We start from the raw sequence: 24886 nt of genomic DNA, 5'->3' as shown, positions 1-24886 counted from the left end.
TTCAGAAGTACAGTCCTTATAAATAGTACCTCAATAAATATTTATGGAAGTGAATTGCTAATTATCTTTAGTTATGTAAAGAAAAATTGAGTAAGTGATGATAAGCAGCTGTTGTCTGATCCATTAAGTGCCAAAAAAGAGGGTAAGGGATTAGGTCACAGCCGGAGAGAATTAGGAAAAATTTCCTAAAAATAAGGATTATAAGAAATTAACATACTTCAAGGACTACTTCACAATTCTCTTTAAAATTTCTTCTTATAAAGGAAAAAAAATTCATTTTTTTGGTGGGGAGTGAGGGGCAGAAGGAGAAGAAGAGAGAAAATCTCAAGCAGACTCCATAGCCAGCACAGAGCCTGAGGTGGGGCTCGATCCCACAACCCTGAGCCAAATCCAGAACTGGTCACTCAACTGACTGAACCACCCAGGCACCCCCCCAAACTTCAAGTTTTTGGTGCTAGAAATTTAACTTGAAGACTTATCTATCTAGGATAAATTGAAAAGCATAAGACTAGAACCAGAAATTATGATAATACTTTAGGCAAAATGTTTTGAATCTGGTGACAGTAGTAAAAATGAATGAAGGAATTATAAGGGCCAGAATGAAACATGAAATAATTTAAACAGGAAGAGTAGTTAAGAAAAAGTATTGGTAACAGAAAGATTAATGTTTTGCTACTGTTCATTGTTTTCCTTCTCTGCTCCCATTCTCTTTTCTTACTCTGGATGTTCTGTTGTCACTTCCTTGCTCTGCCTGCCCAAGGTTTTCCTTTGACTTATTTACTCACTCACCCATTCATCCCATTTATTGAGAGAGCCTTAGAAAAGTATGAGTGGATAAGACAGATGAGTTACTGCAGAGAGCTTAGGGTGGAGTGGAGGGAATTAAGTGGAGAAGGCAGAAAATAAATAAGCTAGCATTAGAGTGAGAGAACTACAGAATACTAGAGGAAAACATAAGAGGGACACTTTGCTCAGATTTGGAAGGTGACAGAAAGCTTTTTTCTTAACTGCTTCTTCTGTTTATATTTCCTTAATGTCCTTAAAATTATTAATTTTCCTTAATATGTCCCAAATATTTGTATTGGATTTGTTTACTTGTTTGTTTACTTTAGGAAGAGAGAGAATCATAAAAATCATTAAGTTCAGTTGATTAGTATAAGACTAGCAAACTTTTACACAAAAAGTAGGAAAAGCAAAGTCTTATAGAAAGTTAAGAGCTACAGGTAAACTAAATACCTAAAATTTTTCACTTAACAGTTCTGGTGGGTGTCTAGGTGGCTCAGTCAGTTAAACATCTATCTTCAGCTCAGGTCATGATCCCAAGGTCCTGGGATCAAGTCCTACATCTGGCTTCTTGATCAGTGGGGAGCTTGCTTCTCCCTTTGCCTCTCATGAGTAAATAAATAGAATCTTAAAAAAAAAAACAGTTCTGATAAGAATTTTAATGAATATTTATTTCATCTACATCCCACTGAACCCTGTTCTATTACATAATGAGTGTCCCCAATAAAATAGTAATGTTTTCAAGTAAACATGTCCTTAAGATAAAATTATTTTAAAATTAAAAGTTCATTAGAGACCTAGAATAAATGTGCTATGCTTTGAGAACTGGCAAAACAATCTGGAAAAAGAGTGGTTTGAAAAGGAAAGCAATGCTGAGTCAGTTTTGAAATCCAGCCATGGGAAATCTCTTACTTGAATAGTGTCTCAGCTGAATCATTATTCTAGTTTCTTGCTGCTAAAGTAGTAAAATCTCTTAATTCATTCAAAGGAGAAAGTCAATTCTGTTTTTATATAACCCCAAACCTGAAACCTCTATTTTACTTACTATATAATTTGTTCAAATAAGAATCTGCAGAAATTGGCAAACAATTTTATGCATACTTAAATGAAGAAGGATGCCTTCTTTTAGGCACCAAGTTAGGGTGCAAATTATTTTGCATTCCAGGAATATTTCTGCCTAGATAACTACTGTTGGCTATTACACTGAAATGACTTTACTGTTCTATGTCTTTATCAACACGACTTTATTAATTCAGAAAAGTATTGCCTGGGAAGATAAAATTTGCAAAAACTTTTATTATTAATTCTAGGAACTTCCTGAAAGACCCATTAACTCTTAAATAACATCAAAGATGTTATTTTTAAACCCTCACCCTCAAATCCTTGCATTAGAGGTGGCTTGAATGCTGTGTGGTACAGAGGTCTTTCTCAGGGAGTGAGGCATGTTGTGGGCACAGGGCCTGGTATCCACACTTTTCACTGTGGCCTACTGCCAGGCTGGCAAGTGGCCTGGACTGCCTGGCCGTGGGGCCTGGCTAGAGAAGTGGGAGGAAGGGCAGCTGTGAGGTGGGGGGTACCTGGTGTCTGGCACAGCAAATCAGAGTAGTTTCAAGTTTGACACTAATATGCTCGTTTCACTTCTGAAGGAAGAAAATGCAAAAGACATCTGTGTAATAAAAATTCCTTCAGAGATGAAATATACAGATACTGTGTGATTAGTTACTTTGTAAATATCTGGAATCGCTACCAGATACATGGCATAGCCTACTTCATTGTGAAAATGTACAAATACCCAAAATATAAATGTGAGCTCATATTAACATCTAAAGGAAGACAGACTGGAAGACTTAATATTGTTAAGATGGCAGTACTACTCAAAGCAATCTATAGATTCATGGTTATACCTATCAAAATCCTGATGGCTTTTTTCTTTTCTTTTTTTCCCTCCAGAAATGTTAAAGCCTATTCTCAAATTCATATGGAATGGCCTCTAAGAGTTAAAATAATACTGAAAAAGTACAAAGTTGGAGGACTCTCACTTACCAATTTCAAAAGTTACTACAAAACTACAGTAATTAAAACAGTACAGTACTAGTGTGAGGACAGAAATACAGATAAATGGAATAGAATTGAGAGTCCAGAAATGAATCATTATAGCCATGGTAAATTTATTTTTGACATGGGTGCCAATACCAATCAACGGGGAAGGAATAGTCATTTCAATAAATGGCCCTGGGACAACTGAATAACTACATGTGAAAGAATGAAGCTGGATCTTGACCTCACACTATATACAAAAAATTAACTCAAAATGATTCAATAACCTAAATAGGATGGTTAAAACCATATAACTCTTAAAAGAAAACATAGTAGTAAAGCATCATGACCTTGGATTTGGCAATGATTTCTCAGATAGGATACAAAAAGCATAAGCAACAAAAGAAAACTTAGATAAACTGAACTTAATTAAAATTAAAAACTTTTGTACAAAGGACATTATCAAGAAAGTGAAAAGACAACCTAGACAATGGAAGAAAATATTTGCAAATAATATATCTGATGAGGGTCTAGTACCCAGAATATATGAAGAACTTCTACAATCAATAGCAAAAGACAAACCAACCAATTAGAAATTGGGCAAAGATATACAAACGGCCAAAAAGCATATGAAAAGATGCTTCACATCATTACTCATTAGGGAAATGAAAATCAAAACCACAATGAGATAATACTTCCCTTCTACTTGAATGGTTGTAAGAAAAATTTAAGAAAGTCCTCATTTGGGCAAAGATGTGGAAAAAGGATGTTTGGATACTGCTGTTGAGAATGTAGAATGGTTTAGCCACTGTGGAAAATAGTTTGGCAGTTCTTTAGAAAGCTGAACATAGAATTACCACATGACCAGCAATTCTATCTTCTAGGTAAATACCCAACAGAACTGAAAACAGGTACTCAAACAAATACATGTAGAGGCATGTTCAAAGCAGCACTATTCACAATAGCCAAAAGGTAAAACATCCAAATGTCCATCAACTGACCAATGCATGAATAAAATGTGGTATAAATACATAATAGAATATTATGCAGCCACAAGAAGAAATTAAGTACTGATACATGTTACAACATGGAGCTAAACAAAAGCAGCAAGACAAAGTCACCACGTATTATATTTATATAGAATTGTGTGATTCCATTTATTTAAAAAATCCCAAATCTTTAGAGAAAGAAAACAGACTGGTAGTTGCTGGAAGCTGGTGGTAGTGGAGAGTGGAGAGTAAGTACTTAATGGGTATGGGATTTCCTTTTCGGGTGATGAAAATGTTTTGGAACTCAACAGAGGTGGTGGTTGCACAACAATGTAAATGTACTAAATATCACTGAATTATTTACTTTAAAACTGCTTTATTTTGTGTGAACTTCACCTCAGTTAAAAAAGATTGAAAGAAAGGACACTGATGTCTGGCTTTGTGTTTACTGAATTATTGTGACTCTGACAGCCACAGTAATTCTTTTATGTTTCAGAAACCAGAGAAACCTATTAATTAGAGAAATTATATACCCTGTATTCCTAAGGACAGTTAGTTTAGATAGCATCTAAAACATTACCTGAAGACTTCATTCTTAGAATAGAAGATGATACATTATATCTGACTCCAGTGGAATTTGAGTAAGAATGAAGTGAAATGTATTGCTTTAGTCATTTTAGATTTGGAATGACTTGTTTCTTTGAAAAATATAGCTCCTTATCTCTGCCTTGTTGTTTACGTTGGTGTTAACACAATCTTTTTATACTTTCTGGGCATGCATGCTGATGCCTGAAGACTGCAGCTAAATGAGCTACCAAAAATCAATGTGTTCAAATAACAATTTGAATTGAATATGTTCAAATAACAATCTTTATTTCTGGGGATCCCTGCAGGATAGCGCTGGCCCTTTGTTCAACTTGAGCTCTGCTTGGGTTTTAATTGATTTTGCATATATGCAAATGTTATTCTGTAAAATAAGGCCAAAATAAAACACACACACACACACACACACACACACACACACACACACACCTTGCCTGGCTACGTGCACCAATCCTAAACTATTTATTCATGATTTTACCCAATTCTAATCAAACTGCCATGGTGAAAAACTCAACTTAAACCTAGCTTCCAAATATCATAAACACCTCAATGTTAAACGCACACTGAAATGCTACCAAGATTCTGTTAAGGCAGAACTCTCCCTTACTATGAAAACTTATTTGTGGAGAGTCAGCATTCAACAATCATAGAGGCCATAGGGAGACCCAGTCAAAACTAACCTCAACAAAGCCCGACCCTTGATTTGATAACAGGAAGTTTCTCTGAGGCCCCTTGAGCCTCCTACTTTGGGGAATGGGAGTGACCCTAATTACTACAATGAAGTAAGAAAGTCTCATATTAGCTTGAACTTTTTTTTTTTTTTTTTAAGGACCTCTTTGATAATTGGATCAGACATGAAAAAGCTTTTATCCTTGGTGGAAATGTGTCTTATTCCCAACAACACTACTATCTGTCTTGTCTATACTTGTTATTTTGTTTGTTTGTTTTTGTTAAACCTCTGTAAAGGGACAATTCATGTGGAAAAGATGGACATAGACCCCAATGAATCTATTTTGCAAACTGGCCTCAGGAATTGAGAGGGTCAGCTTTCATCTTAAAGTGGTGTCTTTCTGATAAACTTTGCCCTGGGTCCACATCTGAGAATTTTCCTTCTTCTTGTTTTGTTAGTGACAGTCTGGCTATTGGAGAAAGCTCTCTTTCAAGCCTTTCCATGTTCTGGAACTATAAATATGTTAGTCTGTAGTGTGATAACCCAGCCCTTAGGTTGGGGAGCCTGATGCATGAGGTGCCCAAGCAACACTCTTGGCTGGTCTATTCACAGGTTCTCAAGTTTGTCTTGTCTAAATCTAAATGTGTCCCTCCCAGACCATGTTCCTACTTCTTCCATGTATTTATGCTATAACCCAAATTTGTGCAGTTATACTTAATTTCACCTAGGATAAAAAATACTCTCTTAAACCAGAAGCTAAAGAAACACTAAAACTATTAGGTGAAATGTACTTGTTTTTTCTTTTTTAGATTTGAAAGAGAGAGAAAGAGCACACATGCAAGAAAGAGAGTATGAACAGGAGGGGCAGAGGGAGAGGGAGAGAGAACCCCAAGCAGATTCTGCACTGAGTGCAGAGCCCAATGCGGGGCAAGATCCCACGATGCTGAGATCAGGAACTGAGCTGAAATCAAGAGTTGAATGCCCAGAAAACTGGGCAACCCAACCACTCCACGTTGTACTTATTCTTGTAACACTTCTATCCTCCCAATCAAAATGCCCAGTGGGTAGAGATATAGATTTGTTCAGTACATCAGGCCTATAATAGAACAATCATATCCCACTTTCATATAGTACTAATCCCCAAACTTCTTTTACCTTCACTGCCTCTTGAGGCTGCATATTTGGTGGTGTGGATTTATGCTGTATTTTCTTTAATGACCCTTTAGGTGAAAATAGTCAGTATATGCCTTCTCCTAAGAAAGCCAACAATATACCTGGACTGTTAAGTTCCAGGGGTTTCCTGAAACACTCTCCTACTGTTCACAAGTCCTCAATTAGGACCTAAAGGACTATATTTCCCCAGGATTCTACTCTTATTCAATATGTGGGTAACTTTTTATGTTCTAAAGACGGAGTGAGCTCTAAGCCTGATTCCGTTTGTCTACTTAAACTGTTTTAACTCATAAAGAGAATAAAGTTTCTTAAGTTACACTTTTGTATAGAAGTTCATTACTAAAAATATGTTTTATCTCAAGGAAGTAAATTTCAAAATCTCATAAATATCCTGAGTTTGCCTTTCCTTTTCTGAGGAAGTTTTAGTTGAGACTATTAACTTTATCATAGTGCTATTTTCTCATACCATATGTGATATAAAAATTTATAAGAAATATATATTTGGTCATTCAGATAAAATATATTTCTGAGATATATTTGGTCTTCATCCTCAGTTCCTAAATGTATCTCAGAGCCTTAAGATGAAAAGAGTACCTTATTATTTCTTATTATTAATGATTGGTGACTTTTGGACCCCACCCAAGGGCAGGGGACTGATTTCCAAGAGGATCAACCATGTGATTAGAGGGTTGGAACTTTCAGACCCACTCCCCAACCTCTGGGGAGGGAGAGGGATTGCAGGTTGAATTAGCCAGTTGCCAATGACTTAGTCAGTCATGACAATGTAACAAAGTCTCTACTAAAAACCCAAGAAGAACTTTTTGGCCCTTCTTTTAAGGAGAGCTTCCACGCTTGGAGAATCAGGATGCTTCCACATGCTGCTGAGCCAGGCTCAAGCTCCAGAAGGGCAGAAGCTCCTTTGTTCCAGGACCTGCCCTATGGTTTCTCTTCATCTGGCTATTGATTTGTATCCTTTATCACAACTTTTAATAAACTGGCAAATGAAAGTGTTCCCTGAGTTCTGTAAGCCACCCTAGAAGATTAATAGAACCTAAGGAGGAGGTTACTGGAACTTCTAACCAGTAGCTGGTTGGTCAGAGGCATAAGTAACAGCCTGGGGCTTGTGACTGGCATCTGAAGTGGACTATGGAAGGCAGTTTTGTAGGACTGAATCCTTAACCTGTTGACTCTGCTGCTATTTCTGAGTATATAGTATCAGAATTGAGTTGACTTCTTGGATATTCTGTTGGTGTCTGAGAATTACTTGGGTGTTGTCTGTGGCGGGACACCCCCATTAAGTTTGAATTGGACTGGGAACCCTAAAAAATCACAGAAAGAATAAACTCAGGTTTATTATCAATAGGTATTGATATCAACAGGTATCAACAGTTTTGATAATTTTTGGAGGAGCAAAAAGAAAGTTACCTCTTACTTAACTCCTCCTTGGACAATTCTAGATGAATTCCAAGTTCTGAATTTTAGAAGTTAAGTGTATTCTTTTCTTTTTTTATTAACATATAATGTATTATTCGTTTCAGGGGCACAGGTCTATTATTCATCAGTCTCACACAATTCACAGCCCTCACCATAGCACACACTCTCCCCAGTGTCCATCACCCAGCCACCCCATCCCTTCCACCCCCTTCTTTTCCTTTCTCTAGGATCTACTGATGTTTTGTTTTGACAGATTTCTATATATGCTAAAAAAGAAGTTGATTACAGGTATACCTTGTATTATTGCATTTCACTTTATAAAGCTTTGCAGATATATATTTTTTCTTTTTAACAAATTAAAAGTATATAGCACCTCTGCCTCAAGTGAGTCTATTGGCACCACTTTTTCCAACAGCATTTGCTCAATTCATGTCTCTGTGTTATATTTTGGTAATTATTTCAAACTTTTTCATCATTATTTCATTTGTTATGGCAACCTGTGATCAGTGATTACAACTTGCTGAAAGCTCAGAGGATGGTTAGCAATTTAGCAATAAAGTACTTACTATACTACAGTATAGTATAAATATAACTTTTGTATGCAATGGGAAACAAAAAATACATTTGATTCTCTTTATTGTGATATTAACTTTATTGTGGTAGTCTGGGACCACATCTACAATATCTCTGAGGCATGTTTGCACAATTTTTTGGCTACAAGTTGGAAATGTTTTCCTTGAGAATAGAAATGAAATAGTTTATTTCATTCAGTAAATAAACTAAAAAATGATTAAAGTATAAGGGACAGGACAGGCATACAAGAAGAATTAGTTATAGTTACCTTGCCTAGAGGGAATTCAGAGAATATGTCACAGAGAAGCTCACACTTGAACTGAGTCTTAAAGGATAACTAAGAATTTTCTAGCTCAACATCACTCATCATGATGGAAATACAAATCAAAACTACTATTGAGATATCACTTCACACCTGTTGGAATGGCTAAAATGACCAACAAAAGAAACAACAGGGAGGACACGGAGAAAGGGGAACCCTCTTCGACTGTTGGTGGGAGTACAAACTGGTGCAGCCACTCCAGAAAAGAGCATGGAGTTTCCTCAAAAAGTTAAAAATAAAACCACCTTGGGACGCCTGGGTGGCTCAGTTGGTTGGACGACTGCCTTCGGCTCAGGTCCGGAGTCCTGGGATCGAGTCCCGCATCGGGCTCCCAGCTGCATGGGGAGTCTGCTTCTCCCTCTGACCTTCTCCTCACTCATGCTCTCTCTCACTGTCTCTCTTTCTCAAATAAATAAATAAAAAAAATAGAACCACCTTATGATCCAGCAATTACCTTACTAGGTATTTAATCAAAAGATACAAAAATACTAATTCAAAGGGACACATGCTTCCCGATGTTTATAGCAACATTATCTATAATAGCCAAATTATGGAAAGAACCCAAATATCCATTGACTAATGAACGGATAAAGAAGATGTGGTGAACACACATGCACATGTGTGTGCGTACATCCACCCACCCACCCACCCACACACAGAGGAATATTATTCAGCCATCAAAAAGAATGAAATCTTGCCTTTGCAATGATATGGATGTAGCTAGAGTATATTATGCTAAGTGAAACAAGTCAGTTGGAGAAAGACAATTATCATATGATCTTACACAGATGATCATAGAGGAAGGAGGGAGACAAACCATAAGAAACTCCTAAGTAGAGAAAGCAAACTGAGGGTTGATGGAGAGCAGTTTGGTGGGGGTACAGCTTAAATGTGTGATGGGTATTAAGGAGGGCACTTGTTGTGATGAGAACTGGGTGTTATACATAAGTGATGAAGCACTAAATTCTTTCCTGAAACCAATATGTTTAACTAGAATTTAAATAAGAACTTGAAACAAATATACAGACAAATAAAGACAGTATATGTATATATACGTGTATAAAATAGAGATGCATAGAACAAAAGGTCTGTGGCAACAAAGACCAAATTTATATTTAGTCTCTATATTTCTGTATTATTTGGCTCTTCTACAGGATTTGCTTATGCATCTTAAAACATGTTTGAAAAGAAAAATAAAAACAGTTTTCTAGGAAAACAAGGGGAATGGATGCATAGGGGAAAGGGTCCAAAAGAACAGAGGCAGAACACAGTACTGAGAGAATGAGGAACTGTTAATAGGATCTACAGGACTGCAACATTACTAGTTCATAGCAAAGGAAGAAACTAAGGGTGATTAAAGCAACTAAATAAGCAATAAGATTGAAGTTGAGAAGTTCAGAGGTAGAACAGCTCATGGGGATGGAACTAGAGCGTATCATGCTTAGCGAAATAAGTCAAGCAGAGAAAGACAACTATCATATGATCTCCCTGATATGAGGAAGTGGTGATGCAACATGGGGGCTTAAGTGGGTAGAAGAAGAATCAATGAAACAAGATGGGATTGGGAGGGAGACAAACCATAAGTGACTCTTAATCTCACAAAACAAACTGAGGATTGCTGGGGGGAGGGGGTTTGGGAGAAGGGGGTGGGATTATGGACATTGGGGAGGGTATGTGCTTTGGTGAGTGCTGTGAAGTGTGTAAACCTGGTGATTCACAGACCTGTACCCCTGGGGATAAAAATATATGTTTATAAAAAATAAAAAATTAAAAAAAAAAAAGAACAGCTCATGGTGATAAAAGAATCTTGGGTGTGCCTAGGGGCATGTGTATGAATTACTAAAGTGGTGTTGAGATGAAAGATCTTAAACTTATAGAGCAGTTATGATGTTGGATGGGCTCTCTACATGGATCTAAATGACTACATAGATCTAAATGATGAAGTGACTATTTCATCATAAGAAAACATGATCAGGAAAATCTGGACAACTGTAATGTCCATTCAAAGTGGTTAATAGTCTATAAGCCAGTAAGAACATAACTGAAATGAAAGACCATTCTAATAACACAAAGATCCACGATAAAGGTGTAAGAGCATTCAAAGAATCTGTTGTCAGTAAGAAATTATTTTTGTTCCTATCATCATAATCACTATCAATGATCCACTATCATCTCAGGATCAAAAACAAATGGAAATCATACAGCAATCATCACAAAATGTCATTTTAAAAGTTCACTCAAGGGTTTCAAGCTAACATAACAGATTCACAACACAGAAATAGGAAAAATTTACAGTAAAGAAAATAAGACACAAATATTTGAAGTTCTCCAATTACTTTTGTGATTGTTAAATAATACAGATATTCTACTGTAGATATAAATCATTCTGTTTACTAGTAAATTCTCAGTGGTGTAAGTATCCAATAGACCCATTTAGTTATGGTCCACCCGTACTTCTCTTGATAAAGATCAGGGAGAAGACAGGATGATATCATTAATTTTAAGTGACAGAAAACAATACTAAGTTATTAGCATTTATATATTACTTTTCTGTTAGGATCCTAAAACTTTTAAGGCACAACCTTCAACGTTTTATCATTTCAAGGATACAGGTAAGGAAAAGCTATTTACATTTCCTTTTTATAGGATAGAAAAATGAGTAATACACAAAGTTAGAAGACTTCAAGTTAATGTTATCAGTGATCAAACAAAAATATTAAGGTTTCTTTATCCTTGGTTCATGGAGCTATGTTCTAAAACATGCTGCTTAAGAAGGTAGGATCTTTTTTTTTTTTTTTTAAAGATTTTATTTATTTATTTGTCAGAGAGAGAGGGAGCGAAAGCGAGCACAGGCAGACAGAGTGGAAGGCAGAGTCAGAGGGAGAAGCAGGCTCCCCGTGGAGCAAGGAGCCCGATGTGGGACTCGATCCCAGGACGCTGGGATCATGACCTGAGCCGAAGGCAGCTGCTTAACCAACTGAGCCACCCAGGCGTCCCAAAAAGGTAGGATCTTTTAAGAATTCATTTACAAAATGATTATGACTCCTCTCGGGAGTCACTTTTTTTTAAGTTAGATTCTTATAGTAGATTTATATAATTATTTTCAATTAAGTCTATTTTCAAATAACTTTTGGCAGTGGGGCAATTAAAGAGGGTTCCCATTGTAGAATCATTGAGGGACTCATTACTACCCTAATGAGAAGTGCTATCAAAATTCTGTTGTCAGTTTCCAGGAACAACTGGAATGAGGGAAATATTCACTAATATATTGATACTAAAACCAAAGGAGGTGAAATCTCTAACATTTATATTCTTTTTTTTTTTTAAAAGATTTTATTTATTTGACAGACAGAGATCATAAGTGGCCAGAGAGGCAGGCAGAGAGAGAGAGGGGAGGAAGAGGGCTCCCTACCGAGCAGAGAGCCCGATGTGGGGCTTGATCCCAGGACCCTGGGATCATGACCTGAGCTGAAGGCAGAGGCTTTAGCCCACTGAGCCACCCAGGTGCCCCAACATTTATATTCTTTATATAAACTGTCCCCAATTGCTCTTTGTTCTTTCACCAAAATATTTTAGCTCTTTTTCTTGTTGAACTATACATTCTTAATTCAGTAGTCCATCTGAAATGTTGACATACTTACTGGCTCTGAGAATGTTCTCCTTGCTGCTGCACCTGGATTGGACCTGCAGAGAGAGCATAAACTCAGTAATTTAGGGCTCATAACACAGAGAGCCAGATATGTATGCATACTTAATGGGCAAGCTCCTGAGGTTTAGGAGCAAAGGCTTAATATATCTCAGATATCATAACAACTTAGTAAAAATATATTACATTTGTTCCATATTTAAAAAAGTTTTTTTTCTTACTGTAAAGAAAGAGTAGACTTCTAGAAAAAAATTGGGGTACAACATTAAAAATGGGACAGAAGCAAAACCAAAGGCAATTTTTTACTGATGTGCATCGAAATTAGTGTATGGAAAAAGTAAGTTACCACATATTCAGCTATGAATACAGACCCTTAATCTTAAGGCACTATGATAGCTCTTCACTAGACTAATAATGCAGCTCAAATAATAAAGTTATAATAAAATACTCCATTGTAGTGATTTTTAATTATATATGCTGATAAGGGGAAAACAGAGAAATGCTCATATATGATATTTATGTGAGTCCAATAACCTTTGCTATTTACTGATTAAAATAATAACAAATTAAAATATAACCAACTAAAGTAATTGGTTATTAAAATAATTGGTTATAAATAAAATATGGGCTATGAAAGATGACTTTGTTGGAAAATAAAATTGAGTTCATTTATTTACCAGTTCTCAGGTGTTTATCCAGAGTTTATCAACCAGAAACCCTTAGGCTTTGTTTATAGTTTAGGTCAAAGCAGAACATTCTTCTAAATGTTATAAGTGTTGAATTCAAGAGCCATGTTGTATGGCACTAACATTTGTTAATATCAGAGGAAATTGTACTTAAACTGCACACCTCTTCTTCCCACTCCACAGCAGCTTGCCCCAAATGGATATATATACACAACAAATTAATTTCTATTGCTTAACACAAGCTACTATTGTAATGAAACAACTTATGAAAGGAATGTTGCAACTTAGGGTGGGTTATGGTTGTCCTTCCCTGAAAAGAACAATTGTTAACGTTTAAAGAAACAAAAACAATAAAAAAATCACAAACATACACGCAAGAAACACACACACACACACACCCACACCAAAAAAAAAAAAAAAAAAAAAGGGAAAAATAATTCCAGATGTTAAAGTTATTCTCTTTTGGCCCAGATTATTTAGTTTTAAATATACTAGAATGAAGAAGCTAATCTGAAAGATAATATTATATTCTTTCACTCAGAAGTTTTATTGAAAAACAATTCTGGGCCAAATGGGAAAGGAAATTAATGACTATTTGAAACAAAAATACAGGGAGGAAGACACGAGAGTGAGAAAAAAAGAAGAAAGAGAAGTTTGGGGAAGTAAGTCTAGACAATAGAAAAGAAAGTTTGGGCTTATAGAAGGGGACACTATGAATATACAAAATGTTCTGCTATTTCTTATTGAAAATTCATACTAAGAGGGTAAGGATCACTAATGAACTTGCTGCAAAATAAACAAGCAAGTTTTCATACTATGGAATGAAAATAGGTGTAACTAGACCACTACAGCCTTAAAGGAGAAAAGAAACAAACACTAATAGACAAATTAATAGACGAGCTTAATAAAGAGATAAACTACATTTTAAAAAGTATAAGGAACACAAGAGAAAGCTAACAGAATAAGAAAAATCTGGGAGAGAGAAGGAAAAAAAAAGGGGAAAATGCTGAAAGACAAAAACAGAGTTCAAAGAAGTCAAATGGAAGTCAAGAAAGTCTTCAACAAGATGTAGAAACAGAAGGAGCCCAAACCCATAGCGCAAAGCAATGTTTGCGAATGGAAAGCAGCTCCTTTGATCAGTAATAGTTACTCTTAAGTCGTAGCCTCTATTCCTCCAGAGTTCATCTTTAAGCCCTTCCAATCTAGAGTGGAGCTAGTGTGTGGATAGAAACAAGAGATTTATAATGAACAGAGCAGTTCAGATGAGTAGTTCAAATTGTCTCATCAAATGTTTCAACAGATTTATATAACATCTAAATGGAAATGGTGGTGAAAAACTAGCTAGCTTTACAAAAAAAAAAAAAAAAAAAAGTCAAACCAAACCAAAACAACAATTTTAAAAACCCTGTCTTAGGTGGCTTAAAAATTAAAAAAAAAAAAAAATTGGTCCATAGCATGAATTTAATAAACACAAAATCTTGCTTTGTGGCACCTGAGTTTAAAATTATATATTTCATGGTTTTAGAAAACAAATTTGAATGATAAAAAACAATTCAGTTTCCTGAACAAATTGCCAACAGCAGTATAACCGATATTTTCTCATTTATATTACATTGGCTATTTATTCCAGATTTGAAGGAATCACTTAAATGATTTCATGAACTTCTTTACTTTAGTGACCTTGAGTATATATTAAAAACCGAGGAAAATAATTTTAAAATATAATATGCACTTTATAAATATAATATGCATTTAAAATATATATGCACAAGCAGCGCCCCTCTCTCATGTACCACGAAACTGGTCTTTATAATATTTACCTAACTTTACAAAATCCCGATATGAAGATTTTACCTAACTCACAATGTAATGGGATTTACTTGAAAGAATAAAGTCAAGAAACAATTACTGTTCTTGTTCTCACACACAGGGACTAGAAAGAAGGTAACAGAGGTCTATCCCAAGTTTTACAGTTTACTGTTTTTTGTTTTTTTAATCTAACCCTCGCTTTTTAGTCAATGAAAAAAAAAAACAACAAAGGGAAGTCTGAAAAACAAAATGAAACTGAGATTTTGGCCTAATACCAAATTTGTCAGGGATTAAAATTGAAAGGTATGGTACTGGATTATCTATTAATTTATTTTATTGGATTATGTTATTTTACTATAGTTAACATCTAACTTTATGGTATTAACAATACCCCTTTCAGCTGGAATTAAACTAAAATCATGTGTAGAAACAGCATTATTATATTACAGTCAATGGAGGAAATGAAAAACACAAGAGACTTACTGAAAACATAGGTATTCATTTACTAATCAAGACTGCTTTCAGACATCAAATAATTCATTTAATTCATTTCAACATGTGTTTACATATGTAATATAATTTTTGCTGAAGATCACATTGTCCAGAAAGAAATCTTAAGCCATGAAACAGAAAACAAAAGAGGGGAAAGCATGTAATAAATGATAAGGAAAAAAGTGAAAATGCTTTAAACAAAGCTGAGAAAATTTTAACAAACAACCACAATCTTTAGATACAGTTAGAGAAGTGACTTACCTTATGCTTAGGTCATAACAAGAATAGCACAGTGTTTAAAGTCAGCTCTTCATTATGGGAGGTACAATTGAAAGCCATAGGTTATAATAACATGAATTGCTACACAGAAATGAAGACTTTTTCAGCCCAACATGAAAAGCTAACTCTTACGGGAGAACATTTCTACTGATGTTTAATGCAGCATGAACAACTGAGGGTGTAAACATCAAAACACATGAATCTCACACCAGTAAGAGAGACAGTCCAATCTCTCAGGAACACAGAGTATTTAATCTGTGACTATAATCTGTGACACTTAAGGGAAGGCACATCACTCTAACACTGAAAGATGCATGCATAATGTATAACCATCCACTGACAACTCTCCCCACCCCCTCCCACTTGTACACACACAAACCCATTAAGATACAGGGAAAAAATGTAGTGCCAAGCTGTTATGAAGAAAGCAGGACACACGGAAGCACAGCAGTCATGTGATTTGAGAGGTGTTCTTCCCTTAAACCATCCCATCACCATGCTTATTTTAAAGAAGCCAGGAAAAGACCCCCTTCAATGCTGCAATAGCTACGAGCCCCCAGCTTGAAGCTAATGTGTGGAATTTTGATCACCGTTCCCTGCGATGTCAGGGGCTCTCCAGTGGAAGCCAGCTGTATAACACCAGTTAGTGGGGTACAATGTGTGAATAACAAACATCCTTTCCCTTCTGCCTTTTGCAGAAGTGAGGGAGGAGAGAAACAAATAAAATAAAGCCCATGTTAAGAATAGTTTCATAACAATATAAAAATGTATAAATATTAAAATGGAGATTATATTTAATTACAGGTTAACACAACTCAGGTTTCATAAAAACTGCCTCTATTTTGCTGCTCACCAGGATAATTTGTATTCTTTCTCCTTGCAAATATTAGGAATAAATCTATGCAATATGGTTCATACTAAATAATTCTCAGGAGTTGGGTCAGATAGGGTCAAACTGGAAGAAAGGAAGTCATCTTTGATGGACATGAAGAAAGCCCTCTCCTATTTTTAGCCTGATGGTACTTGTCAGTGTCACATTAGAAATTAAGCTTCTATATATATGCTTACTAATTTGAGAAATTCTATGGCAATGGTTTGGAAAGGAAATTTAATCTTAATGCTACATTTAAAACAACAAAGAAGACTACCTATTTAGAAATTGTAACTAAGTTTCCTATATACTCTTCTCTACTCTCAATAAAACTTATTTTAACATGAGTTGTTCCAGGTCATTAGAAAAAAGTTTCAAATTTGCTTTCCTATTATTCATGATGGTATTTGACTTCATCTATTTTATCTTTTGGTTTATGCGTAGAATGCAGTTTAGCTAGATTTTTTAATTTTTTAGAGATTTTTATATTATGATTTTCTCTCCCTCATCCTATTCTTGGTAGGCCAGAATACCTTGACATTTCCCTTAGCATGTCTTTATTATTCTAGGCTCTAGGTGCTCCTTTAATCTCAGTTCCTCAAGGGGAAAATAAAGATTGTTAAAGGGCTCAAGGGAGAAAAGACGTGTATCAGAGATTTTAAGCTCTAAAGGTAGAAAGAAAGGTCAGTTGTGATCACGCTATCATCAGTGGAGGCACTGACAATTGTAAAATAACTGTAATCACACACTCTTGTTGTGACTTCATTACTTCATTGTAACTTCCACATTAGTTCAGAATGTAAGCAGATTCTTCTTTTTGACCCGAAGAAAGAAAGAAAATCCATGTATAGTTATCTGGTTTTCAAGACAGATTGACCAAAACTTTTTAGAAATGTCATAGCCATATGGCCATATGTACCAGTAGGAATGCAGGCCACATAATCTAAGGCATGTAGGAAAGTCTGAACTAGCTCCTATAGAACTTTTCTTTTACTCTTGAGGAAGCTGTTTTAGACCTTAGACAAGCTGTTTCACCTGGTATCCTTTGCTTATTTTCTGATTCAAATACTACTTGTCCTTTAAGATCCAGCTTACACCATACCAGTTGCAAAAACTATTCCCAAAGTTCCTCAATCAGAAATAATTTCTTCTTTCTCTGAACTTGAAATATCTTTATTGAAATACAATTTACCTACTACAAAAGTCACCCATCTTAAGAATATAGTTTGGTGACTTTTAATAAATTCACATGGTTGCACAACCGTCATCACAATTGAGTTCTAGGTTTACTTATCGTACTAGAGGTCCTAGCCTCAGCAATCAGACAACAAAAGGAAATTAAAGGCATCCAAATCGGCAAAGAAGAAGTCAAATTATCACTCTTCGCAGATGATATGATACTATATGTGGAAAACCCAAAAGACTGCACTCCAAAACTGCTAGAACTTATACAGGAATTCAGTAAAGTGTCAGGATATAAAATCAATGCACAGAAATCAGTTGCATTTCTCTACACCAACAGCAAGACAGAAGAAAGAGATATTAAGGAGTCAATCCCATTTACAATTGCATCCAAAACCATAAGATACCTAGGAATAAACCTAACCAAAGAGACACAGAATCTATACTCAGAAAACTATAAAGTACTCATGAAAGAAATTGAGGAAGACACAAAGAAATGGAAAAATGTTCCATGCTCCTGGATTGGAAGAATAAATATTGTGAAAATGTCTATGCTACCTAAAGCAATCTACACATTTAATGCAATTCCTATCAAAGTACCATCCATCTTTTTCAAAGAAATGGAACAAATAATTCTAAAATTTATATGGAACCAGAAAAGACCTCGAATAGCCAAAGGGATATTGAAAAAGAAAGCCAACGTTGGTGGCATCACAATTCCGGACTTCAGGCTCTATTACAAAGCTGTCATCATCAAGACAGCATGGTACTGGCACAAAAAACAGACACATAGATCAATGGAACAGAATAGAGAGCCCAGAAATAGACCCTCAACTCTATGGTCAACTAATCTTCGACAAAGCAGGAAAGAATGTCCAATGGAAAAAAGACAGCCTTTTCAATAAATGGTGCTGGGAAAATTGGACAGCCACATGCAGAAAAATGAAATTGGACCATTTCCTTACACCCACACACACAAAAATAGACTCAAAATGGATGAAGGACCTCAATGTACGAAAGGAATCCATCAAAATCCTTGAGGAGAACACGGGCAGCAACCTCTTCGACCTCTGCCGCAGCAACATCTTCCTAGGAACAACGCAAAAAGGCAAGGGAAGCAAGGGCAAAAATGAACTATTGGGATTTCATCAAGATCAAAAGCTTTTGCACAGCAAAGGAAACAGTTAACAAAATCAAAAGACAACTGACAGAATGGGAGAAGATATTTGCAAACGACATATCAGATAAAGGACTAGTGTCCAGAATCTATAAAGAACTTAGCAAACTCAACACCCAAAGAACAAATAATCCAATCAAGAAATGGGCAGAAGACATGAACAGACATTTCTGCAAAGAAGACATCCAGATGGCCAACAGACACATGAAAAAGTGCTCCATATCACTCGGCATCAGGGAAATACAAATCAAAACCACAATGAGATATCACCTCACACCAGTCAGAATGGCTAAAATCAACAAGTCAGGAAATGACAGATGCTGGCGAGGATGTGGAGAAAGGGGAACCCTCCTACACTGTTGGTGGGAATGCAAGCTGGTGCAGCCACTCTGGAAAACAGCATGGAGGTTCCTCAAAATGTTGAAAATAGAACTGCCCTATGACCCAGCAATTGCACTATTGGGTATTTACCCTAAAGATACAAATGTAGTGATCCAAAGGGACACATGCACCCGAATGTTTATAGCAGCAATGTCCACAATAGCCAAACTATGGAAAGAACCTAGATGTCCATCAACAGATGAATGGATCAAGAAGATGTGGTATATATACACAATGGAATACTATGCAGCCATCAAAAGAAATGAAATCTTGCCATTTGCAACAAACATGGATGGAACTAGAGCGTATCATGCTTAGCGAAATAAGTCAAGCAGAGAAAGACAACTATCATATGATCTCCCTGATATGAGGAAGTGGTGATGCAACATGGAGGCTTAAGTGGGTAGAAGAAGAATAAATGAAACAAGATGGGATTGGGAGGGAGACAAACCATAAGTGACTCTTAATCTCACAAAACAAACTGAGGGTTGCCGGGGGGAGGGGGTTTGGGAGAAGGGGGTGGGATTATGGATTATGGACATTGGGGAGGGTATGTGATTTGGTGAGTGCTGTGAAGTGTGTAAAACTGGTGATTCACAGACCTGTACCCCTGGGGATAAAAATATATGTTTATAAAAAATAAAAAAAAAAAATCTTTAAAAGACAAAAAAAAAAAAAAAAAAAAAATCGAGGAAGAAAATTGCAAAAAAAAAAAAAAAAAAAAAAAAAAAAAAAAAAAAAAAAAAAAAATTAAAACTGCAAAAAAAAAAAAAAAAAAAAAAAAAAAAAAAAAAAAAAAAAAAAAAAAAAAAAAAAAAAAAAACCTCTTATCTGAACTTCTATTATAAGAGTTATCACAGTTACTAATGTTCCAACTGTTGATAAGGGTCTCAAAATATATTATAGGTTCTTGGAGGCCAAGGATCTGACTTTAATTCTCTTTACATTTCCTACTATGTTAAATATAGTTCTTTGTACAGAGTAAACATTTGCTAATTCTGAATGTTTATTTTATAGTAATCATGGCTTTTTTCATCTCAGATTAAAATTTATTTTTTATAGTATAAGTATGATCATAGCCACTCCTGTACTGTCTTAAAAATGATTTTTACTTATCTGGGTGGGCTAATATTAAGAAATGTAATATTAAAAGCATGTGGATTATAGCTAAGACATATCTGAGCTCCCCACAGAATGATCTTAAGAATCTGGAAAATACCTTCCTATTTATATTACTTAAGATTAATCGAATGGTGACATTTGGAATCCAATAAAGATTATTCTACAGTATAGATTTCAGGTCAGGTTAAGCAGATTCCTTATTTTCTAAGAGAACAAGATATTTTTTATCTCACATGATCATGTCACTAGGATGATACAGATGATAGAGATTTTTGATGTAGTGTGGCTCTTTTGACTTTAATTTTTCTACCCCATTAAACTTATTTAAGAGTAATTTGTCTCTGAAAGAACAAACTTCTTGGAATACCATTTACTCATCAAAATAAAACTCAAGAGGATAGAGAAAAAGGACCTCATTGGCATTTACTTAGATTACTTGCCTCTTTAGCCTACCCAGAAATAGAAGGAAAGAAAGGTTTGATTTAAACAACAGTAAGCCAACAACTCTACATCTCAGACTTTTAAATTCTATTTCTTTATCTCCTCAATTCTTATGTGAAAAATGAAGAATAGTTTAGAAAAGCTCTTTCCCATAGTTCCATTCATTCATCACCTTATCTGGATAAATTAGGGTACATGTATTTGGCTCATCTGAGCATAATAACAATTCATTTGTGTTTAATCAGATTTATGTTATCACAACACATATTAAACTGAGGAACTCAGAGTTTTGATTTATTTATGACATGAAAGGCAGCATGATAAAAAGAACGTCCTTTGGAGTCCAGTGGTATGGTTTCTGATATTGGTTTATCCTTTTCTTAGCTTTGTGACCTTAGATATAACATTTAACGTCTTGGAGTTTTAATTTCCTTATCCATAAAATGGGAAAAATTAAGTAGGATACTGTATGTGTAAGTGAAAACTATTAAAAAAGAGCAATACAGATCTAAGTCATTATTATTATCTTTATTTAGATTTTTAGTCACATTTACTTAGGTAGAATCTGAGGTACAATGAGAACAAAGAATTGGCTCCAGATCATGCCATGAGTCAGTGACAAATGACAGACTATAACTGCCAGTTTCTAGACTAAAACTTCAGGAAAAGGCTGAGTTAAAGTCTGAATTTATCTCTGTAAGGATTAATCTAACACTGTGTTGTATGATTTTAGTCAAGCTATCTCAATTCTATGGGACTTGATTCCCTCATTTGTAAAATGATACTGTTTCCATGGGCTTCAACTGGAGATGATGGAGCCCTTGAAAGAATTCGTGGATAAAAGTCAGGGGTCCATTCACTGGAATGGAGAAAAAATTAAAAATTTTATATTTGCCAATCTAAGTAGTTTTTTATTAGTTTCTCTCATTATGAGCTTAGGTGACAAACCACATTAAAATGACAGAATCTATGTTTCAGATTATTATGGATATCTTAAAATACTCTTAATATTCACCAAGATTTCAAATTATAGTAGTCTAATGACTTGTTGCTAGATTTAGTTATTTAATGCATTTTAAGAGAGGCATTATTATCACACAATTTTTCATAGATACTTTGATAATGATTTGAAATTTAGTTTTCTTTGTAATCCCACATATTTTATTTTATATACTTAAAAATACTTTCCTGAAAAGAAGTCTGTAGGCTTTGCCAGATTCCCAAATGACTCCATAGGAGAAAAGAGTTTAAAAAACTCTGAAATAGACAATTTCCAAGCTTCCTTTTGTCTCTAGGATTCTGTTGCTCTAAGAAATCTTTCCTACCTCCATCTGCTGCCTTTTATCAAACCATATATAAAAGAAGATCTTTTTTTGAGAAAATTATATAAAATTGGTCATGAAATTAACAAATTGCCCATTTAATAGACCATCTAAGAAACAAAAAAGAAACGATTATCAAAAAGTTGTAAGATCTCAGACTTATAAAAAAAATTTCTGCTTCACTTGCTCTTTTCCCATTGGTTTAGATATTTAATTAAATGGAATAATCATTAAAATTTGTCACATTTAAAACTCTAACAAAAGTTGAACTTCCATACACATACACACACACACACACACACACACACACACACACACACATTAGTTATATCCATAACTAATGATTTTTTGAACTCTTAGACACGTGTTGATCACAGATAAGAGCAGCAATGCTATTATCTATGCATAACATAAGCCTTTTCAGGTGCACAAACAATATTTATAAGCAGTACAATTTTACAATCTTTTCCAGATAACTATTCATGGTTTCCCCACTAATACATGAATTATTATTGCCTTAAATTCCACTGAGCTTTCTTAATTTCTAGGCAATTGTGAAAAATTCTTCTTTTCCAGTATTGACTTTCTAACAAAGCTGGAACTATAGCAGGTTACAGAGCTGATAAAGTGAATTATAATGAATACTGAAAATCAAAAGCCTATTTGTGCTGCTTTATAGGTAATTTGTTGAGCTCCTCAAAGAGAATGCTATGATATGTAGAACATAAAGAACAAAACTGGTTATCACCATGACTCAAAGGGATACAAATTTGAGTATCAATGGTGAGTATTCTTAATGTATTATCCATAAAGCTTTAATTCTAAATTGAGTCATTCATTTTTTTTTTGAAGATTTTATTTATTCATTTGACAGACAGAGATCACAAGAAGGCAGAGAGGCAGGCAGAGCGAGAGGGGAAACAGGCTCCCCGCTGAGCAGAGAGCCTGATGCGGGGCTCTATCCCAGGACCCTGGGATCATGACCTGAGCCGAAGGCAGAGGCTTTAAACCACTGAGCCACCCAGGTGCCCCTACATTGAGTCATTCTTAATGGTTTCTAGAAAATGTGTAAATCCCACGCTGGTCTTCCTTTGGTACCAACATTTAGTTGATGTTTGTTCTGAGAATTTTGATGATGATCATGATAAATATGAGAAATATATATTACCTAATTATATAAACATAACAAAGCTGAATAAATAGTTTTTGACTGGTAGGGATTTCAGATTATTCTTGACACCATTTCCCAATCTTTAGATGAATATTTAGCTACTTTACAGAGTAATTTATCTTCAGTCTAGAGAAGAGAAAGCAGGGGTTATTACTGGGTTATTCAGTAAACTTGTAATGAAACAGCTCTCCTGACTTCCAAATACTTTTCTCTGTACACCAGTAAATGACCCTATCTTTCTAACTTACCAGTGGCAATCACTGCATTCCTAATCTGTCCTTGAATTTTCATTGCCTTTTTGTTCTTGACTATTTCTTTTAGTAATAAGAACCAGGCATATGGAGTGAAGGAAAACTGGTACGAAAGGCAGTTTGGGGAACAGCACTCCAGAGCCAGACTGCCTGGATTTGAATCTTGGCTCTACCATTATTAGCTGTGTAACATCGGGTAAGTTATAATCTCTTTGAGGTATGTTTTCTTATGAATAAAATGAGAATAACGGAAATACCTATTTCATAGGGTTGTTATGAGGAACGTGAGATAATATGTGTGAAATGTTTGATTTAGAAGAGTATCTGGCCCAGAGTGAATGGTATATGAGCATTAGCTATTACTATGCTTGTTGTTACTCTTGTTTGGATGATACTCTGAATGGTATATGAGCATTAGCTATTACTATGTTTGTTGTTACTCTTGTTTGGATGATACTCTGGATCTGTAACACAGAATGTTGACTTATTTCTTCTGTAATTTTGACAGCTCTAATAAGTAAGATCAGGTAACATTAGGTAAGCATTTGAATAGAAAGTTAAAAACCCTAAGTTTTATAAACTAGAGTCTAAAAGATGGTTAGAGTCAATAATATAAAACACTGAATTATTGAGCATTTGCAATAAGTATCATTTCCTGATACTTCTGGAAGAAAGTCACATTGGATTTCATTAAACAAGATTTTAAGATACTGAGTTTTTAACTAGATTTAATATTCTTTTTGGTTTTCATTTAAGGGTAGCAGAATATGCTATAGGCAATACAAAGTCTTCCTTTCTTCTCTTCTGGGTTCTTTGGCTGGTCTAATAATTCAACTGGCATAGGACAGATTAACAAGAGAAAAAAAAATTTTTTTTGTACATACGGGGGCCCCAGAGATATAAGGCTCAATGACCAAAGCATTCAGCTTTTATATCTTTTAGACAAAGAAATAAGAAATAAATCAAACAGAGAAAGTTAATTATCATATCGTTTTACTTATTTGTGGAACATAAGGAATAGCACGGAGGACATTAGGAGAAGGGAAAAATGAAAGGGGAGAAATCAGAATGGGAAATGAACCAGGAGAGACAACGGACTCTGGGAAAAAAAACTGAGGGTTTTAGAAGGGGGTGGGGTGGGGGGATAGATGAACCTGGTGATGGGTATTAAGGAGGGCACGGACTGCATGGAGCACTGGGTGTTATATGCAAACAGTGAATCATGGAACACTACATCAAAAACTAATGATGTTAGTATGGTAACTAACATAACACAATAAAAAAATAAATATAAATAAAACTACCTTATTCATTAAAAAAAAAGAAACAATAAATCTGGGGGAAGAATTGATAAGACAAAGGTGTGTTGGCTAGAGGGAGTAAATTAGTGAAGAAATAAGGTTTGTGAATGTAGTCTTCTTGGAGCTAAAATCTCTGTCTCTGGTAATATGAATGCCTTTTCCTCTTCTGGT

At 35.2% G+C, this 24886-nt stretch overlaps 1 protein-coding gene and 1 long non-coding RNA gene across 14 annotated transcripts in view; one reads left to right on the top strand and one right to left on the bottom strand.

Annotated features, from left to right (window-relative positions):
• Nucleotides 1-24886, bottom strand: part of GPHN (gephyrin) — a 639435-nt gene that overhangs the window by 129465 nt on the left and 485084 nt on the right. For 10 of the 12 annotated variants that reach the window (XM_013057196.2, XM_045070696.1, XM_004738961.2 and 7 more), the window contains one exon: nucleotides 12226-12268. In XM_013057196.2, the coding sequence (XP_012912650.1) occupies nucleotides 12226-12268 (43 nt within the window). Of the gene's footprint in view, nucleotides 1-12225; nucleotides 12269-14066; nucleotides 14130-24886 lie in introns of all 12 variants that reach the window. The other 2 variants (XM_045070686.1, XM_045070690.1) reach the window with 1 other exon arrangement.
• The window catches only part of LOC123389311, a 54886-nt gene that overhangs the window by 1031 nt on the left and 28969 nt on the right, over nucleotides 1-24886 (top strand). Inside the window, exons 1-2 of one of the 2 annotated variants that reach the window (XR_006603916.1) lie at nucleotides 21882-22775; nucleotides 23485-23610. This is a non-coding gene — a long non-coding RNA (uncharacterized LOC123389311). Of the gene's footprint in view, nucleotides 1-21881; nucleotides 22776-23484; nucleotides 23611-24886 lie in introns of those variants that run through there. The other variant, XR_006603913.1, reaches the window with a different exon arrangement.

Source organism: Mustela putorius, unplaced genomic scaffold (assembly GCF_011764305.1).
Source record: "Mustela putorius furo isolate JIRA1106 unplaced genomic scaffold, ASM1176430v1.1 tig00000129_pilon_pilon_pilon, whole genome shotgun sequence".
In the NCBI taxonomy this organism is placed as follows: Eukaryota; Metazoa; Chordata; class Mammalia; order Carnivora; family Mustelidae; genus Mustela; species Mustela putorius.
Note: the sequence above shows the minus strand (reverse complement) of the source record. Positions and strands in the feature narration are given on the sequence as shown.